Source organism: Phoca vitulina, unplaced genomic scaffold (assembly GCF_004348235.1).
Source record: "Phoca vitulina isolate PV1807 unplaced genomic scaffold, GSC_HSeal_1.0 scaffold1, whole genome shotgun sequence".
In the NCBI taxonomy this organism is placed as follows: domain Eukaryota; kingdom Metazoa; phylum Chordata; class Mammalia; order Carnivora; family Phocidae; genus Phoca; species Phoca vitulina.
The window spans coordinates 68,368,693-68,389,408 of NW_022589704.1; the positions used below are offsets into that span (position 1 = coordinate 68,368,693).

Genomic DNA, 20,716 nt, shown 5'->3' on the forward strand with positions numbered 1-20,716 from the left:
CTTGGCTAAATATCAACACTCACTTGTGATTCTTTTAACTCTCTTTCAAACCACACTATCTCCAAGCATAGACGTTCAATGGAATTAAACATTATAAACACAGTGGTATGTAGTAGCAATTAAGCAGCAGTTGGAATGTGCAAATGCCTGTTGGAATCCCTAGAAAAGCTGTCTATCTGAAAGAATGGGATTTCAGATGTGAGTGATGGAAGGCAGGGGAGGCAAGGCGTTCTGGTTCCTATAATCGTAACTATCCACTGCTTTTTAAAAAAATCTATAGTTTTAGTTTGGTTTGTCTTTTGCACATAACCTCTGTTCATTTCTTTCAGTTCTTTGTTTCAACACCAGTTTTCAGCTACGATGCCATTTCATACTACAAAATATTTAGCGACAAGGATGGCTACAAACATATTCACTATATCAAAGACACTGTGGTATGTTCCTTCCAAGATTTATCTCCTCAAAGATCATTCACTTGAGGTTGCTCAAATAACGCTCAGCTTCACACAACATAATGTTTGTCTTTTTATAGGAAAATGCTATTCAAATTACAAGTGGCAAGTGGGAGGCCATAAATATATTCAGAGTAACACAGGATTCACTGTAAGTATTGCATGAAGCATGATGCACCATTCAGGTTTTAATTAGCACTGATGGACACACAAATGATACTGTACCACCTCTTCGTTAAGAGCATTTTTGGTTACTTACTCTAGAGGTTAGTGCAGATAGCTCTGGTTTCATTAAGATTGCACATTCTTTAACAGCTAGTTAACATGATTTCTTTCAGGAAAGAATATTTAGTAAGTGGTCATGTCTCTTCTGATACCTGGTAGATAATAAATTAAAAGTATAAAATTTTAAAAATAACAACTACTTCTAAACACAAATTTTACACTTCAGCACTTGAAGAAAGGAGCAAGCTTCAAAAGTCCATGAAGGGCAGCCCATAGATACAGACATTTTTTTGTAGTGATTCAATGTTATATGAATTTAAGATCATTATCTGTAACAGCTATCATTTTTTGAGCAATTACTTCCTACCACGTACTGTGAAGTAGAAGCAGAGGTAGGGGAAACCCAAAGGCAGGAAGGCCCAGCGATGGTCTTAATCAAAGCCTGCAATGATGGGGACCTGAACTAGAACAGTGCCAATGAAATACGGACTCTTGGACGGAGAAGCTATGCCTCCTTTTTCTTGTGTCCTTAGCGCTTGGCATAGTGCCTGATGCAGCGCTGGAAGTCAGTAAATATTTGTTAAATGAGTGAGAGGAAGGGTACATGACCGTAAGGACAGATAGAGGACGAACAAGACTGCTGACTTCGTGGTCCTGAAGGAAAAGGGGAAGGAAAGGCAAAGTGGACTCGGTTGCCAGGGTTAGAGGAAGGCAACCGTGAAGCGTCTGACAGAACAGGACACCTGCGGGGGGCCGCTTGGAAAAGATATGGAGTAGTTTATTCACTGGTAGTTTGAGATGATGTGAGGAAGACAAGTGCAAGTGACCGTCCCCTCGGTCGGAGTCACGTGAAGTTAGTCAAGGCACGCGGAAGGCTGCTGGTTTAGAAGACACAGTCAATCCTAGGAGTGATTTGCATTCTCTTACTTTTTCTTTCTACTTGGGGATAACGAGGTGTTTATGACAGTGAAGACATAAAACCACCTGGGCCACTGAACAGTCCTAACAATTAAAAATGGGTAACCGAACCCGACTTTCTACACTCCATTATGCTCTTCCAAAAAGGAAAAAAAAAAAAAAAGACAGTTACTTCGTGATATTCAGATGAACTCACAGAGGAGTGAAAATCATGCCACTAAATTGGATTTCCCACTTCATAGCTATATTAAGACAGGTTAGAACTGGGACCCAGATACTTAAGTAACAAGTATGTTCTCTTGTGACTTCTTTTGCATCTCGGTGAATTAACATGGCCCTTTGTGTGGTGTCATAGTGGGGATGCATTTCTGGATTTATAACAAATTCATCTATTGTCAGAGCTTCTGTAAAACAAATTCAAAATGTCTTCGGAATCATGGACAAAATCAATATAGCATAGAGAAACCAGTAAACTGTCAGGAAGAGGGTGATAATAATCAATATCCTACCTTATTTTGTGTAACTCATAACTAATGAATCAATATACCTATAATAAAAAAAGGAATATTCAGCATAATTTAATCTTTCTCCTATGATTTGAGAGTCAGAGTAAGTACATAAAATTCAGTGTTATAAACAGCAATGACTTATCAACCTAAGTGCCAATTAATATAGTTTCATTAGACAAACATTGGACTATATTGTTTATTCTATTAGTATTAGTACTAACAATTCTGTCACTATTTAGTTATCAATACTTATTTAATAACTTCTGGATATATTTTCAGGTTTTATTCTAGCAATGAATTTGAAGGCTACCCTGGAAGAAGAAATATCTATAGGTAATTTATGTCAATACATTCTAATATTTTTATATGTTAATACATGAATGAAAATCTGTCAGAGGCCTGTGGATATATAGAATATTTTTTAAAGCCTGAAATGTAACAAAAATTATATATGAATCAAGGTAAAACATTGAGAGAATGCTGTACACCACATCAGTATAAAAATATACACTTCCCTGGGGTGCCTGGGTGGCTCAGGTGGTTAAGCATCGAATTCTTGGTTTGGGCTCAAGTCATGATCTCAAGGTTGTGAGATGGAGCCCTGTCTCGGGCTTCATGCTCAGCGGGGAGTCTGCTTGAGATTCTCTCTCTCCGTCTCTCTCTGCCCCTCCTCCTGCTCATGCATGCACACGTACTTTCTCTCTCTCTCTCAAATAAATAAATCTTTAAAAAATATATACACCCCCCAAATATTAGCTAACTCAAAATGTTTTCAGAAAAAAAGTCAAGAAATTCTAATGCTGATATAAACATGATACTAAATACTTCAACTAAATTTAGAGGTAATTGCGGACATTCATCCATTTAGGAGCCACTTATTAAGTCCCTACTGTGTACCAGGCATTGTGGTTATTGCCATATCATGTGATTTCTTTTAATATGGTTCACTTTGGCATAAGCCTATTACTATTGGAAGGAATTCATCTCTGTTCCTAAATTAGTGTTTAAGTTGGTCCAGTTGTACCCTTGGTGATTGGAATGGTGCCCTCAACAGCCCTCTCCGGATATAGAAGTAAAAGTCATAGTTACCATCGGCTGGTAGTCTGCTATATGTCAGGCACATTTTTATCTACTTTACATATGTAATTTCATTTAATCCCCACAACTTCAGGAGGCAGGTGATATTGTTAGAGCCAGAATTTTGTACCTGGGCATGCTGACCTAGCCCCCTTACTGTTAACTGCCTACCTAACATTTCCAGAGTTACACCAAAATGTGAACGTGAATGTGAACTGTAACCAAGGAAATAAGGAATTTTTCCTCTGCTGCATTCCTCTGCTGCCTCCTGGATCGTGACTTCTTATCTATTGGAGAGAATCCCTCTGTAGTGCTAGCGATGTCTCTGGTTCCCATCTACCATGGCCTGGGCAAGGTCAGGGGCAGCAGCAGAAGGAACACTGCGGCAGCAGATTATTTCACCAGCCACAGCAGACTCTGACCCTGACCCTACCCTGGCATCATACCATCTAGCCTGGCCCAAATGAGAATCTGATTCTGAGGGTTTGGGGTCAGGTCTGGAAGTCTGTATATTAAAGCCAATCACCCCATTCAGAAGCCATGCAGAAGGCTCTGCTGGGGAGAGGGTGGGTCCGACGTGGTAGGTACAGGTTGGCTTGTGTAGGAGTGTGGTGGGGAGCAAGCATTACCAGGAAGAGCTTCTCTGACCCTAAACTTCCTTTAGAAAGGAATGAAAGGCACAGGAGGCACTTAAAAACTATGGTTTTTTTTATTTCCACTTTGCTTATGACTGATTTCCCCTTCCAGATATATGATAAGAACAGCGACCCCTTTCTTGGTGAGCCTGCCAGATTTTCCTTGCCTGTTTTGCATGGGAGTACAATAAGAGAGATGGGAAGATGAAGAACTATGCATTGCCAAGCACTCTGTAAGATGTAAGGGATGAATGGCTATGGGAAGTGGTTACCTCACTCCCATTCAAGGTGTTAGATATTTCTCCCACCCCAGAGAAACCGAAGGGCTTCTCTCTCAAGGCTTGTGCCTCTTCAGGCAAAGATGATTGAAAAATCAGGCTACATCAAAATACTGTAATTCCCCTTCACTTTAAATGATATTGGCAAGAGAAAAATAGAGTGGGTTTGATGTCAATATGTAAATTAGTCATTTTACATGGAGTAGTACATTTTGATAAATACAATCTCAAAATTTCAGCTTAGTTTTATTTTCATTTTCCTCTAGAATTAGCATTGGAAGCTATCCTCCAAGCAAAAAGTGCATTACTTGCCATCTAAGGAAAGAAAGGTGCCAATATTACACAGCAAGTTTCAGTGACTACGCCAAGTACTATGCGCTTGTCTGCTATGGTAGGTAACGGACCCCGAGCTCCACCACCACACTGCCAATGTTGGTGTCCTCATCATCATCTTCCCCTGATCAGTCCTACACTTCAGGTCATCGAACACTTGTTATATATGAGGATCTTACCTATGTTATCTTATCTAACGTTTATGGGGGAAAAAAATGAAAGGAAGATAGGAGAGCATTTTTATCCCGGTATTTTGCAGTTGAGGAAATAGAATGACTTGCAGAGGATCCACACTGCTGGTAAGCAGCAGAGCCAGGATGGGAGCAGGGATGTGTTGACGGTCAATCCCAAGCTCGTACCGACCGTGTGCTGCAGCAGCGTGAGGTTAACGTTATATGCAAACACCATCTACTCGCTATCACAGCAAGACACGAGCAGTGTCACAGAAAGAAGCATTGTCTGTTAAAACGGTTGCTGGACTTTGGCCCCATTTGCCTGGAGAAATGTCAAACTCCGACAGCCAGGGGAAAGAATAATGTCCTGGAAACCTGAACTCCTTCCCTCGGAGGCCAATATTTCTTCGAATGATAGTTTCAGTGAGGATGGAAAGTAAACTTTTGTCACCTCGTATGTTCTTTCTAAATTTGGGAAACATAACATAAGTAATTCATTCAAATAGTAAAAAGTCATAGGGAATAAAATACACCAAATACTTCCTGGTTTTTTAGGCCGTGTGTACATTTAGTTAATAATTTCTATCCAAATAATTTTATTTTGTGCATAACATCTTATCTATATCTTGAACATATGACAAGCCATGATTCAGATTGGTTACGTGTCAGTAGATCAATGAAATATATTGGGGTCTTGGTAGGCATCGTGGAGATTTGGAAAATGGACTTGAGAAATATCTACTTTCCCATTCTCTATCCCACCCCCATAATTAATCCCTGAGTCTCCCTGGTGAGGAACAGCAAACAGAGAATGTTATTACAAAATACATGCCACTCTACTGTTTCTAGTATCAACTCCCAGTGGAAAGCAGTTCAGACAACAAATGGAATCTTTGGCTGATGGAGATCCCTGACCAGTTGCAGAAGACCCCAGGTTCTTTAATTCCCAGAAGGAAGGCTGCCCTGTCATTCCACTTTCCTCATCCCAATCACCTGGCCCCAGAACCCGAGCCCAGGCTCAATTGACTGCAGCGGTGGATAAACATTTTAACCCAAATGCTCCCTTTAAGATGGCACAAGATGTCAGTTTGATACAATTACTTTAACACAGTGTGTTGAGTCAGTGACATCTTTGAAAAGCCAAGAGATTGTTGTTCATGACTGTATGTGCTGATTGTGGTTATGTCACTTAAAGATATATATTAAATGTCCTTCTCAAATTATATGCAACATTCTTCAACCCAAGCTATGTATTTATGCAACATATATTGAAAGCTTACATGCCAAGCATATAGTATCATTGAACTAACTATACTGAGTCATCTGTTTGTCTTTCTCTCCTGAAGGCAGAGGCTGCTTTCTTTTCATCTTTACATTCATAAGGCCAAGAAAAATGGCTACTGCACAATAATTACACATAAGGCGTAATTGTTAAATGAACATCGGTGCTAAAGAAGATCAAAGCACTATTGCCTTTTGCAAAGCCTAACAAAAAACTTGTTCTTATGCTGACATATTTACCCATAGAGACCTCAGTGACCCTACACTTGCATACGTTCATTTATGTTTATACACATTCTGCATTTGTACGATGTTTCAACCCTTTCTGAAAGCACTCTACCGCTTTTTATATCACTTTGTCTTCCTAATATTTGCTTGAGTCTGAGTGCCCACTGAAAAGAGAAGGAAGCAAAGACTAAGCTCTCCTCAAAAGTTGGTGGAAGAGTCCTTTCTAGAACTTGAATCGCCTGACTTTTCCACACTCACTCTTGCTCGGCAGTATGGTAATTTCCCATTTAGCAAAAAATATACTGTGTGGGAAGCATCACATCGTCTGGTGTTTTTGAAGCTCCAGTAAAATGAGTCACTGAGCCATCATAAGAAAAACCTTGAAATCTTTCCCTTTAGGACTAAGAGTAAAGCCTCATTATGTAACTTCAAACTCTCCAAGAGATGGTGAGTAAATCCCAGATAATAGGATTAAATAGGTAAAAATCCTCTTCCTGATGCTGATGGAACTGAAGTAATGCAAAGGAGGGACTCCAGACAACTGGTGCTTTGATGCCTCTGTGACCACAGGCTCAGGCCATTTGTACCCAGGGTGGCCAGTCATTAGTCTGTCTCAGAATTTGGCCAAAACAGATATGCTAGTTGTCACTCCTGGAGCTGCATGCCCATGAAAATTCCATAGGGTGGATGCTTGTTGACGGAAGTCAAGAAATTCAGATTCATGTTTCAGTTCCTTACATTCTGACCAAAAATATAATATGTGTTTGTCCTTTCTAATAACTTTGAGGAAAAGCTGGTCAAAATGAAAATCTCTGAAAATGAAATTCTATAAAATTTTGAAACTCCACACAATAGAGAATTATTTTTTGAGAGAGCCTAATAAATAATATCCCTTCTTCTTACTCTCAAGTTCACCTGAGGGGTCAGGGAGGAAATTAAAATATTAGCTTTATCACCTGTAAAGGTTACTCAGAATTACAATTACACAAATATGGGTACGACTAGAAAGACACTGGTGGCCCCCACAGGCCCCAGCATTGTCCCACTTAGAGCATGAGGATCCATTCAAGAACAGGCAGAAAGATGCCAAGAACAAAGCAGAAGAAGGAAGTACTTCTCTCTATCCAGGTCTTCTGAGAACTCATCAAAAAGGTTACCCTTGCTTCAGCTTGCTTGGGATCTAGGGTGCTACTCTAATTACGTTCCACAAAGAAGGAAGAAGCATCAGGAGTGCAAATGAACCTCTACCCCCAGCTTCCATGTTGTTTCTTTTAACCCATCGACTGTCAGAGCAAATTTATCCTTTAAAAGTATATTTCCAGGGGCGCCTGGGTGGCTCAGGCAGTTAAGCGTCCCACTCTTGATCTCAGCTCAGGTCTTGATCTCAGGGTCATGAGTTCAAGCCCCACGTTGGGCTCCACACTGGGTGTGGAGCCTACTTAAAAAAAATTAAAAATTTTAAAAACGTATATTTCCAGGTATTATTTTATCCTGTGGTTCAAGTGAGTTGGAGATTAGTGTGTAATTATGTGCAGATCTTGTTAAAATGGCCAGTTTCTGCACAGAGAACCTGAGTTCCACGCTGTAATATGTAGTGGACACTGGTGTGTCACCCAGAACCCCCCACTTCCGGGCCGAATCCCTCATTTTGCTAGCTGCTGAGAGTGCTGGTGGCCGCCGACAGCTCGCAGCTGAGCTCCCACCCTGGGAATTGCTCTCGTCCCCTGCCACATCCGATGACTGCTCCAGCCTGGGGTATAAAAGCCAGCCCTGTACATGGAGGCCATTCTGCAGGCCATCCAGAGCTCCCTGTGGGGCCGGCTGAGGTTTGTGTTTTGACTGCACTAAAGCCCACCTTCCCTTACCACCTCATCCTTCCTCTCCCAGAAGTGAGCATCCTAATACTACCCGCAGAAAAATCTCTGGCCCACAAAACTTCTGGGTCTGTTTCCCAGGGAATGTCACCTGCCACAGCATACAGGTAACAGATTCTATACAAATTTATTTCTGCATCTATTAATTACCTGGGGTGGGGGGAAAGATGCTGGGTTCCACCCACCAAAATAAACTGAACATTGGACCAAGAAGCCAGACTGAGAGTATCATCTGGGTGCTGGTGAAGGTTATCGGATAAAAAAGACACAGCTAACGCTAGCCCATACAACACGATGTCTTCTCAGAGGGCCGTTTATCATGGCAGATCCTGGGGGCCGTTTGTGTAATGAGAGCTGGACTATTCCGATCACTCCTGGAAAAGTGCACAGGCAACTCTTCTCTCACATCTGTTCTTCAATTGTGTTCTGATCTCATGTGTTGTTTAAATGTAACTTAAAATGTGGTATTTGCTTCTCCATGGGGGAAAAAAAAAAACAGCTGTAGAATTAAGATATACTTGAGCTTGACACAAATATGACCAGTTTCTTATTGGAAACTCAGTGTTATTTTAAAGCTTAAGCATGTTTTTGTTTTCATCCTGTGCACAGGCCCAGGCCTCCCCATTTCTACCCTTCATGATGGCCACACTGATCAAGGTACGCTCACTTGCATGCTGTTGTCTAAAGAAATCCTGAACTCTGGGTGACATTACAAGACCAGTGCTCTAACCCCTGAGCTATAGGGCCTCGCTCTGGGTGACATTACACAAGAGACACCAAGACAGTTTCCCCACACCAACAGGGGGAACGGTGATGGAATCCTGTGGTCATAGAGCTTCTTGTCACACAGACTTGGATATTCTTTGAGTCAAACCTGATCCTCTGAAATTTAATAATTATTTGCAGTAAGAACCTGGCATAACACAGATGAGTTATGTCACAGGGATTCATGCTGTCTTCCCCAGTCAGCCTTAAAAAAAACACAGAAGCTTAGCATTGGAAGGAAACTCGGGATATTTAGTACAACCTCCCTCCCAAATAAGAATTCCTGCTTTGTTGCAGCATTCCAAACTAGAGACAAATTCCAGATCTAAGTCCAGTTCGAAGCAGAGGGTGTCTGATTATCACGCTGGCTTTTTTGTTCTAACAGCTACATCACACTGTTGCTACAAATGAAATCCCTGAAATTTAGAGGCTTTTCCCATTTTCAACTATTATCAAGACGGTCCTCCTCCATCCCATATCTGTGATATTGGTTCAAAATAGCTCACAGATCAAAGATGACCATCTTTGCTCTCGTCAGAGTGATCCGAGTGTGTGATTGCCCCCATACTCTCCCTGCAGTTCCCCTGTTGTCTTTGATTTACTATTGAACAACGTTATAGGGTTGAAGTTGATGGTGACGAGGGACAATGAGGGACTTCAGGACTCGTGCCTGTGATCCTCCCCAGACAGCTTTGGTGACAAGTCAGGAGACTGCTCCGGGATTAGTTTGACTGCCAGCTCAATGGCTCAAGTAAAATAGGTGAAAATAAGGTAATGAGAAAAAACAGTCAATTCAGAAGCTCTGGGCAGGACAGGCATTGTAATACAGGGACTGTGAATTTAGTGCCATTTTGAAGGGGTTTTTTTTGTTTTTTGTTTTTTTGTTTTTTTTTTTTTACCTCATGTCTAATAATGAAATACCTTTAAAGAATAAAAGATTGTATTTCTCAGTATGGCTTGAGTAAGAGACATTGTAAAGCAATACTACATTCAGATCTGAAAGATTTTATTTTAATGGAAATTCCCATAACTGTATGATTTCCATTTTATCATGACTGCTAAAGGTCAGCCTCCCTTTTTTCAGAGCATGAATTTCCACTTTCTTATTATCCTTCTCCTATTCCTGCCAGATACCAATTTCGGTACCGCATACAAAAGTGTTATTACTTCACCCAATACTTACAAAATAGGTGCAGTGCTCATGTCACTCTCATTTCTCATATGTATTTATATGTTTTCTAACCCTCGAATAGAATGCGATTTTTTTAGAACACAGTTCTGCAAACTCGCCTCGTGATGAAATTCTCCAGAGATATTTATTATAAATACAGATGCTCAGGCCCTCCCCAGAAATTCCAGTTCAGTGGATCTTAGATTGGGCTACAGAATCTGAATCTTTAATAAATTCCCAGATAAGCTGCTTTTTAGAGCGGATGCTGGGTCTTCTATTTATTTGTAGGGTTTTTTTTTTTTCACCCATTTTCCTTTGCATTTGGTGCCAGAAATCTTTATTCAATAGGTATTTATTAAGCACCTATCACATTAAGCCAGACACTGTGCTAGATACTAGATCCTTAAAATTAACAGATACTGGGTTAGATATGGTCCAAGTCCTCAAAGAGATTATAGATCAATGGGGAATGCAAACCTGTGAGTGGGTAATACAGTGAGGACACGATTAGGATGGGGGAAATAGAGCAGGAAAGCACATAAGCAGGGTACTGTATCTGGGGGATGGGGGTTAGGAAATGTCTCCTAATGAGAGATACATCAAACTGGAAACCTCCAAATATAAGGGAGGGATTAATGCTGCTTGGTTGTCTGGCTTGGTCAAGTGGATTGATACTGATGCTTTTTACTGAAGGAGGGATTCATAGCCAAAAGAATGTTTGAGATGATGAATTTTGTTTTTAATGTTGAGCTTGAGGTGCCAATGGGATATCCAAGTGGAGCTGTCCGAAGTGACGGAGTTTTGGATCTGGACATTGGATTGAAGATGAGGAACAAGAAGTCATTAATTTATGAAATCTATGGTTACTAAGACCGTGGAAGTGGATAAGAACACAGAGTAGGAATAAAACTGTGCAGAATACCAACATGAGAAATGGGAAGAGAAAAATGGAGCCTATGAAGGAGACAGAGAGGGGCACAGAAGGAGGCTAACCTTGAGAGTATGGTATCATGGAATTCAGGGAGGAGAGGATCTCAGAAGGAGGGCGACTCATCTGTGTCAAGTGCTACAGAGAGTGCAGTGACACCTGCTCTAAATCAATGAATTTAGCAAGAGGGAGATTACCATTGGCTTGGTCAGACCAGTTTCAGAGAAACAGTGGAGGTGGGAGCCAGAGGGAAGCAAGTTTAGGCTTGATAGGACATAAGTAAAAAGAATATTTTCAATAGGTCTGCCTGAGGAGTGGAGGAAAGAGGTGGGATGATGGCTGGAAGCAGTTGATAGAGGTTTAGTTTTGCTTTTGAAAGATAATAAACATTTGAGCATGGTTAAATGCTGATGGAAGAAATTAGGAGACCAGAAGGGGACATAAAGGAGGGAGGTCTCCAAAAAAGTTGGGAAAAAATGGAGTCCAGGGGCAGGTGGAGATTCATCTCTGGCATTGTGCTGAGCAAGAACGGAGAAATTACTAATGTAATGGTATGAAAGTGTGTAGACATTGCAGAAAACAGTGCAATGGCTTCATTTTATCGGCAAAGTAGAGTAAGGTCATTTGAAAATAACATAGGACCTGAACCAGGTGCTTTAGAAACCCACAAGGGTAGGCACTTGACATAGACATCCCAACAGAGGCTTAGTTGCTTCAGGCACAACAAGTGCTCATTACAATTACCCAACTGATCGAATGACCTCATTTATCAGCTTTTCCACAGATTCTTCACATAATATAATTAGTGAGTAACATATAGTAGTTCATATAATTAAAACAAAAAATTCTTACATGATCCATCATTCTTCTTTTCTTTCATCATAATGAAGAGTCCGCAAATAAATGGAGAGCATATACTACATATATATCGTGTACTAGGTACTAAGTATGCTAGGTACTGAGTATAGAATGATGAGTGAAATAAGGTGAAAGGTGCTCTGGGCGGTAGCACTCCTTCCATGTTATATGCTTTTAATGCAAAGCTACATAGAGAAGCCCAGTCGGCACCCCCACTGCCGACAGTCCTATGAAATCCCATTTTGCTCCAAGGGGTGGGAAAATTGCCAAGTTAATTTACTAATGCTTCTCTGGACTATAGAGCATTAATAAGCTTATAAATTAACTTTGGCATTTCAGTAAGCCATGAATCAGGAAAGTTCAATAGCTAGGGAAAGAATGGAGGAATCAAAGTCTAACCAACCCGGCAACACTTATGTATAATCTCCAACTTCCGGTACCTGTTGGTAAAATGATAAAAGCAAATAAGTAAATAATAAATATAATAATAAGTAAAATATGAAAATAAATAAATAAGCAATTATAATGCAGTCACTCTGTGTACTTGCTCCACACAGGATTCCCTTCATCCGTAATAGCTCCACACACAGAACCCACACAAGGAGAATGAAGAGCTGACTCCATTGTACTTAGAATTGTATATTAGGTGGCGGTTTTTTTGTCTTGTTTTTTGGGGTTTTTTGTTTTGTTTTGTTTTAACTTTTAAGATGCCACAAGTATCTCTTTCCTGATGGATTATCCAAAGTTAAAATGAAATTTATTATGTATCTTATACAACTCATACCAAAACATCTATACTTGTTCTAAGATTAAATATAACATGTTGGAACAAAATGCCATGAGTATATGAAAACTGAGAGTTACAAGGGAAATGGTTTGGCAAACTTACTGTAGTTACGAGTACCTCTCCACTTCCCTGTCTTCAAGGACCACTTTTAAAAAGGCACAAAAACAAGAAGTTCACAGGATGTCTTTTGTAAAAACTGTCATATCTCAGAAGTCATCCAGACCTTCTTTTAAGAAAAATAAATCGACAAACTCCACATGTTACATGAAAGTCTAACTTTTCTCTAGCAGATAACTAGCATCAATTTTAGTTCAAAATAAAACTTGCAAAAAAACCCTCAATTGCTAGAAACCCATTTGCATATACCACCGAACTACAGCATCAGGAGATCAATGGATTGTTCAGTTTCAAAGATTCAAGTGTGAACATAATTAAGCTCAAATATAAGCAGCAGGTTTTTTGAAGATCCTTTAAGGTGAAAAGCAGAAAGAGATCAGAGCGTGCATATATTGTTATTTTACTAAGACGTATAACTACCCTGACAAAAATGATCTGAAGGGATATGATGTGCAATAATTCAATTACCAAAAAAAGGAAGAATATCCTATATTAATTAAGTACAGCAGGAAAAGATTTAAAAAGAAATATATGTTGGGGTGCCTGGGTGGCTCAGTCGGTTCAGTGTCTGACTTGCTTTCGGCTCAGGTCATGATCTCAGGGTTGTGAGATGGAGCCCCGTGTCTGGCTCCACGCGGGACATAGAGTCTGCTTAAGATTCTCTCTCTCTCTCTGCTTCTACCCCTCCCCCCTTCTCTCTCCTTCCCTCTCTCTAAAATATATATATATGTCCTATATTAATATATATTATAAAAAGTTATATATATCCTATATGTATACATATATATATCACAGAAAAAGTACATCACAGAAAGAATATTTGACTTTACACATTGAAAATTTAAAAACAAATTTTGTGACTATATAATTAATTATTTTTTAAAGATTTATTTATTTATTTGAAAGAGAAAGAGAGATCGTGCACGCATGAGCAGGGGCAGGGTGGGGGAGCAGAAAGAGAGGGAGAGAGAATCCAAGTAGACTGCCTGCTGAGCCTGCCCTGAGGTCATGACCTGAGCCAAAATCAAGAGTTGGATGCTTAACCGACTGAACCACCCAGGCACCGCTATTTTAATCTGAGGTTTCAGCAATATAGATTTTACTTTTTTTTTCTTAGTAGATGATAAAAAATAGTCACCTACTCAGGTCATAGCTTCATGTTAGAAAAGCTGGAGATGGGAAAATATGGTGAATAAACATTGTTGCCTCTGTGATTCTGCTCAAAATGTGTTTTGATGCCATAAAGATCAGTTCAGGAGGCAATGATTAATGTCCTCATAAACTCATACCTGCTTTAAAGGCTGGGTTAAAAATATGCTTGTCAATATAAAATTTCTTATACAGTTCCTTATACAGTTTCAGTTTCATCTATACTAAACCCAAAAGAATTTTAAGAAAGGAATTTTCTTATGGAATGCTATTAATTGAAAATGAACATTTTGTTTTTTTTAAAGAAATTAGAATCCTGGAAGAAAACAAAGAATTGGAAAATGCTTTGAAAAATATCCAGCTGCCTAAAGAGGAAATTAAGAAACTTGAAGTGGATGACATCAGTAAGATCTTTTAAAAACTTCTCATTTACAAATATGAGACTGAACACTTATCTTCCTTTTTAAAAAAAAAAGTATAGGGTAAATATAGTCCAAACCCTATAATACTAAAGGTCTTAAGTAAAACAATCTTACTGTAACAATAGAGTTTCACAAAAGATCTTTAATATGTTTGTAAATAGAGTTGATCTTATACTTTGCTGTAGCTCCATTTCAACACTGATATTTTTTTTTTTAAAGTTTATCTAATTTTAATTTTAGAATGTGCACTTCTAGAGAAACAATAACTCAAGATTGCTAGTAATTTATAAATTTGGCAAAAATATGTAATAAAAATCAACTTAAAATATAGTCTTGATTTTTTACAGTTTACTAGTTATGAATTAATTTTATCTTATCTTGTTATTAAAGAAAATAAATAATGCTATGAATATAGTAGAATGAAGATTTTTCTTTTTTTTTTCCCCTAAGCTTTATGGTACAAGATGATTCTTCCTCCTCAATTTGACAGATCAAAGAAGTATCCCTTGCTAATTCAAGTGTATGTAATATTTTCTTTGGTGTAAAAACTATTTACTGAAAATATGTTGAATTAAATACACATTTATGAGATAGAATGAACCATTCTCCTTGGTAACAGTTCCTATTGATGCTGTTTTTATATATTCCTCAACTAATCAGAGTAAATAAAATATGGCTATTTAAAATAGATTGAGGAAGTTTGGGGGTTTTAGATGGACTGGCTTGCATTCGCTGTCTTGAATTTCCTTTGTATGGCAAATTGCCGAATGTGTCAGAATACCTTTGAGATAGAGAAATTGCAGCCAAAAAATATTGTAAATCATCTTAATGTCTTATGTAAGTGAGTTAGAAATGAAATAAGGGAATGGAATACATTTAGTGGAATCACACCCAAAATCAGTGCTGACCTACACACAATTTGCTTAAAACACCATGCATTTTTTTTAGTATATCTTATGCCTGCTTTTAGCAAGTGGCAGGTGGCAGAAATGACGAAAAACCCACACATATTCCTTGAAATGCCAACCCTAGATGTATCCGTTTTGGGGAATAGGAGAGGCTGTGTCCCAAAACAACTTCCTTGTAGCAAACCTCTGGGAAAAGCCTGGTCCTCTCTTGATTTTGAGCCAGTTCTAATGCCACTGTTATTGAAATTTTATCATGCAAATGTACTGGGAAATACTAAAGGCAATTCTTAGCCATGATGTGAAGTTGAGTTTTACCAAGGAATCCAAGATTCTTTTTGTTGTGTTTTGTTTTTTTTTTTTTCCTTTAGGTATGGTGGTCCTTGCAGTCAGAGCGTAAGGTCTGTATTCGCTATTAGTTGGATTTCTTATCTTGCAAGTAAGGAGGGGATAGTCATTGCCTTGGTGGATGGCCGAGGAACAGCCTTCCAAGGTGACAGACTCCTGTATGCAGTATATCGAAAGCTGGGTGTTTATGAAGTTGAGGACCAGATCACAGCTGTCAGGTGAGCACTTCTCATTCAAACAGAAATTGGTGTGCAACAAAAGTCATGCAATCATTGTTGGGTTTCTCCATCTTTAATGATTTCATTCTTTTTGTCTATTTTCCTCACTTCATCTAAAGTTACCATTAATCTTAAAGAGATATTTTGTCCCAATATGAGAAAAGAATTACCAATGGAAAAGAGCTAATAAATGTGTAGAAACATGATTTATACTGATAAATGACAAATAACTCTCTTTCGACATTTCAGTCATTCTGATATCCTTTCATTTATTCACATGGTTCACACACAAAAAATTGTATAACTCTAGGGATGGTCTATAGGCAATCAAACATCTGAATTTGCTCAAGCGTTGTGGATTCTAGCTCATGAATTTAGAAATGCCTCAAGATTTCATCAACACTCTGTCCTTATAGATACTGGGCATTCTTTTGTAATTAAGCTAGCTGTGAAGTTTGGCTGTGTTAGTATGAAAGTGTTTTCCTGTTTTCATTTGACAAAAAAAATTCATTTTATGTAATACAAATTATATTATGCAAACATTCATAGGAAAGACAGACTCATAATCTGAGTTCTTATCCAACTACATTCTCAACCATAATTCGTGTCTCCACCATCTTTTCTGAAACAAAAAGAATATAGTCACCAAAATCATTGTTTATTTGGAAGTACTCTGCAGGATTCTTCTGGATATTTCTCTACAGTTGTTGGGTTTCTGTTATTATGTTGTGCATACGTGAAGTTAGAGAACAGTAGTTTATAAATGTAAAAGCTAACACAGGCCAGTTGCACCCTTAGTCATGGATGTATATGTGTGTGTAACGGCCTAAGGTCAAACACTGTTTCACAGCAAAGAGCAATTTAGAAAATTCATTAGTAAATTCCTTTGATCATCTTAATGTCATTAATAGTTACTGATTTCAATATAACACATTCAATGAAGATTGAATTTGACAGCTAGGAGCCAGGCCCAGACAATACTTTTCTGTATTTTTGTCTCTAATCACAGCAGAAGAGTTTAGACTCACAAGTAATTATTTTTAAAAATGGAAAAGTAATCATAACCCATATGTTTTCAAATCTTCCTTCCATTCTGTGAACAGTAATATACACACACTTATATACAATATTCAATTAAAACCAGTCTATTTGAGTAAAATCTGACAAATAAATAAGTAGATTATTAAATAACACTGCACAATCTGTGGGCATTATTCATGCCTGATTTCTAGGAGGCTCCATCTTTCTTGCTGATCCAGATTTTTGGCCTGTCTGCTATTAACCTTTTTAGGAGAATCTTCTGCTGATGGAGAGGCATAGAAGAGATAGCTCAAAGAAAAATCTACCAAGAGATCAGTTTCTCACATAAAGACTGTGGTGTGCCTTGATGGAAATATGAACACCGCTGTCAGTGTTATAGACCTAATTCTTTTTTTTTTTTTTAAGATTTTATTTGTTTATTTGACAGAGAGAGACACAGCGAGAGCAGGAACACAAGCAGGGGAGTAGGAGAGGGAGATGCAGGCTTCCCGCTGAGCAGGGAGCCCAATGTGGGGCTCGATCCCAGGACCCTGGGATCATGACCTGAGCTGAAGGCAGGTGCTTAACGACTGAGCCACCCAGGCGCCCCGGACCTAATTCTTTAAGGAGTTTTTTTTTTTTTCGGCACTGTGGGTCACATCTATTTGTACTTAAACCATGCAATAAACACCAAGGGCATGCAACCGTGGGACTACATCAAAAGCCAGATGTGGATTACACCTCATTTGTAATTCAACTGGATTTTTCCAAAGTTGGTAGAGCTAAAAAGTGGTTTGTTTTGGCACTGGTTGAAAAACAAACTTATCATCATCATCATCATCATCATCATCATCATCACAATCTACTAATAACAGCACAATACATCATCATGCCTTTGAGGGCACTTATTTACTACCCAAATTGCAGCATTTGAATTTAAGAATACCTCAAGAAACAGAACAGATAGCTTCTTATCGTGTTTCTTGCATGGAATGAAAATTTAAACCTGAAACCCATGGAGAGGCCTTAACGAAAATTGTTATTTCTGATGTTCAATATATAGGACATGAAGCCACAAATTGTACCAATTTTCACAATAATATAAATGTCTTTGGCATTTAAAATTGAAGATAGACCAGAGGCAGTAGTTGGCTACCTTTACCTTCTCTGAGCCATTTTTAGGATGGAATCTGAAGGAAGTCTTCCTGCTAGAGAGCAGGCATATGTTCACTCATTTGCTCAGCCATTGAACAACAGCAGATCAAATATTAATATATGCCATTGCAATCCACTCTGCATGAAATTGTGCAACTTACAACTTCTACTTTCAGTGCACTTACAATCCTCGTAAAAGGGTTAACACCCCCACCCCACACCCCGCACTCTGAAGGGATGACATTGCTGTCAGATGTGACTTTTAGTAAACAGCCTGGTGAACCAGGGGAGGCTGTGTGGCCCATGCAAAGCATATACAGAGCAGTGGAGATGCACTGGGGGCTGGCCTTGCTTTGCTTGAAAGCATCATTCTGCAAAAGTGAAAGGGACGCCTTGGAACCCGATGCTTTGAGAAAACAAAAGCTAAAAAGGATAGATTTATAATGATTATCCTGGGAATAATTCAACCACATGTCTGCCAAGGAGTGTTTTAGGAATCAGACACTGAATGTCTGACATGGGAATTGGGATTGTCATCCCTTTATGGTCACCCTCAAATTACCTTCCCACAAAAGAATAAAATGTATCCCCTTCAATCTCATATAAAATGCAATCTGGCTAAATTTTTTACATACCAAAAAGAAATCATGTGTGCATATTTGGAAACAGCAGTAAATACTAGTCAGGATCAATAAATAGATTTAAACAAAGCAAAGCAGGGTAAGAAGAAGAAGAAGAAGAAGAAGAAGAAGAAGAAGAAGAAGAAGAAGAAGAAGAAGAAGAAGAAGAAGAAGAAGAAGCCAGACAACCTCACAACTCTGACTACACAAAAGAGAATGCTTCAAAGGAGATGCTTGTGAGGTCAAAGCGTAAGTGAAACTGGGAACTGCTTTCATCAGGCTTCCCTGCAAATGGTACATACGTAGGACCCATAAACTTTGTTAGTTATAGGGTCAGTTCTACTCATTTGGGGTATATTTGGCATTTTTTGACATTCCCACATTTCCCACAATAACTAGAAGGTTGCTGGTGAGAAAATATCATGTCATACTGTTATACATGGTATCAATAAGAACAATTCCAAAATAGAATAATAATTGATCCCTAGGATTCCAAATTGACCTTTGGTCTAGGGCCGTTCTTATGCGAGAAAAGTTGTAAAGTTCAGTCCAGGCTCCAAAATGCTTTTTCATTTGTTACTAACATTTTTCTTTATTTAACCACATTATCAACGGTGTTTCTGATAACCCTTCTGAGAGCGCTTCAGAATTTGGAGGTAAATTTTATGGAGCCTTTTTGGCCTCAAAGTGCTCAGATTATCTAGCTAACCTTTAACCTAGTCCTGCCACGTTAAGTGTTAATGTTTCATTTCCATGTTAACTATTGCACTATCATTTCTTGTAAATGTCATCCTTCCAGAATAAAGCGAGGAAGGGAGCTGTTAAGAATTTCCTGCTCCCATGTATCACCTGCTATTTGCTTTTACCCCAGGTGCAAGGCAATATGATTGCTAGCTTCTGGGAGATCATAAAATCGAAATTGATTTTATGGCTCAGAACTGTCTTCCAGCAGTAGTGGAAAGATTTTTTTTTTCCTAACAAAGAAAGTGAACCTTTCCCTCTTTCATTTGGCTTTTGAAGTTAATGGAAGAATTGCTGAAATGCCACAGTTTGCTGCACATTTTCTCTGTTTTACCATGAACAGCATCCACACAGGTAACAACTCTCCGTTTGCTGCTGCATTTCTTCCCCGTAGACTCCTCAGTGTCCCTCAGAATCGGTGTAGGGTAAGCTGTGACTGACGGGGCTTCTTCCCATCTGTCGGTCCCGGGCATTTGCCCAACTCCTCTGTGCATTGGAAACGTGCATGTTGAATCAATGCAACGAGCAAAATGGTTGCTGTGAAATCCCTATAAGAAACTCCATTATTCAACTAATAAAACCATTCCATTTTACTTCCAGAGAAGAATGAGAAAGGGCATTAACATATCTAAAGGGAACGAAAAAATCGTATCTTTCTGGCTCCCTGTGTGTTACTTTGTTCTCCTCCCCTCCTTCCTGCTACTGTCGCATCCGGGTCTCTGCAATGGCTCATCCACCTAATTTTTTTTTTCTTCCACTGCTTCTGTTTTTCTTAGAGTTCCCTGAGTTTTGGGAATCAAACCATTCCCAAAATAAATCACAATTGCTCTAGAACACCAACCCTCAAGGAGGCCTGGGATAAATTAGCCTAAAACATTCCTATCTCGTACCAGCTTTGCAAAGTTGCATTTCTGAGGGCTTCCCATGACTTTTTAAAGGTTGCCCTTCAGCATGGTCCCTTGCTCCTAAGAAGGTATCTATTTTCAAAATAGTTTTCAAAGGAAGGCTCTTCTATGATGGAACTCAAATTAATCATGTCCATATCCTAAAAGACACGCATAATTATCCATACCATGATAAATTGAGGGTCCCTAAGTATGAAATGGGAGAGGGATGGATATTATTCCATGGATGCCAAAACAAGGTGGTGATTATCATTAAGATCTAAGCATTTAAGATTGATAAAATTTAAAGCAGCAACAACAAAAATCTTTTTTTCCTCAAATCTGGGGATTTGGAAATTTGGTCCTAGTCGTGGTGCTGTGACTTCCTGTGTTACTGTAAGCCTGGGCCTTGACCTCTCTGAGTCCCAAGTAACTCGCTCACACAATCAGGATGCTAGACCTGCAGCCTTAGAAGTACTACTCAACAGATGTACAGTAGAGTCTAAAGGATCCATTTTATCCTTTGCAGAAAACACGATAATATTCTTTTAATTATTTGTAAGTGCAGTGTTATTATGCATGTGTTTAAACAAAGAAAATGGAGCATTTCTATTAAATCTTTGGATTAAATATGCTTGTGTAATG

General features: G+C 38.9%; 1 protein-coding gene across 1 annotated transcript in view; it reads left to right on the plus strand.

Moving 5' to 3' along the window:
* Positions 1-20,716, plus strand: part of FAP (fibroblast activation protein alpha) — a 71,432-nt gene that overhangs the window by 38,458 nt on the left and 12,258 nt on the right. Inside the window, 8 exon segments of the mRNA XM_032409389.1 lie at positions 330-434; positions 533-603; positions 2,384-2,437; positions 4,361-4,485; positions 8,593-8,640; positions 14,064-14,162; positions 14,631-14,700; positions 15,457-15,651. Of these exon segments, the coding sequence (XP_032265280.1) occupies positions 330-434; positions 533-603; positions 2,384-2,437; positions 4,361-4,485; positions 8,593-8,640; positions 14,064-14,162; positions 14,631-14,700; positions 15,457-15,651 (767 nt within the window).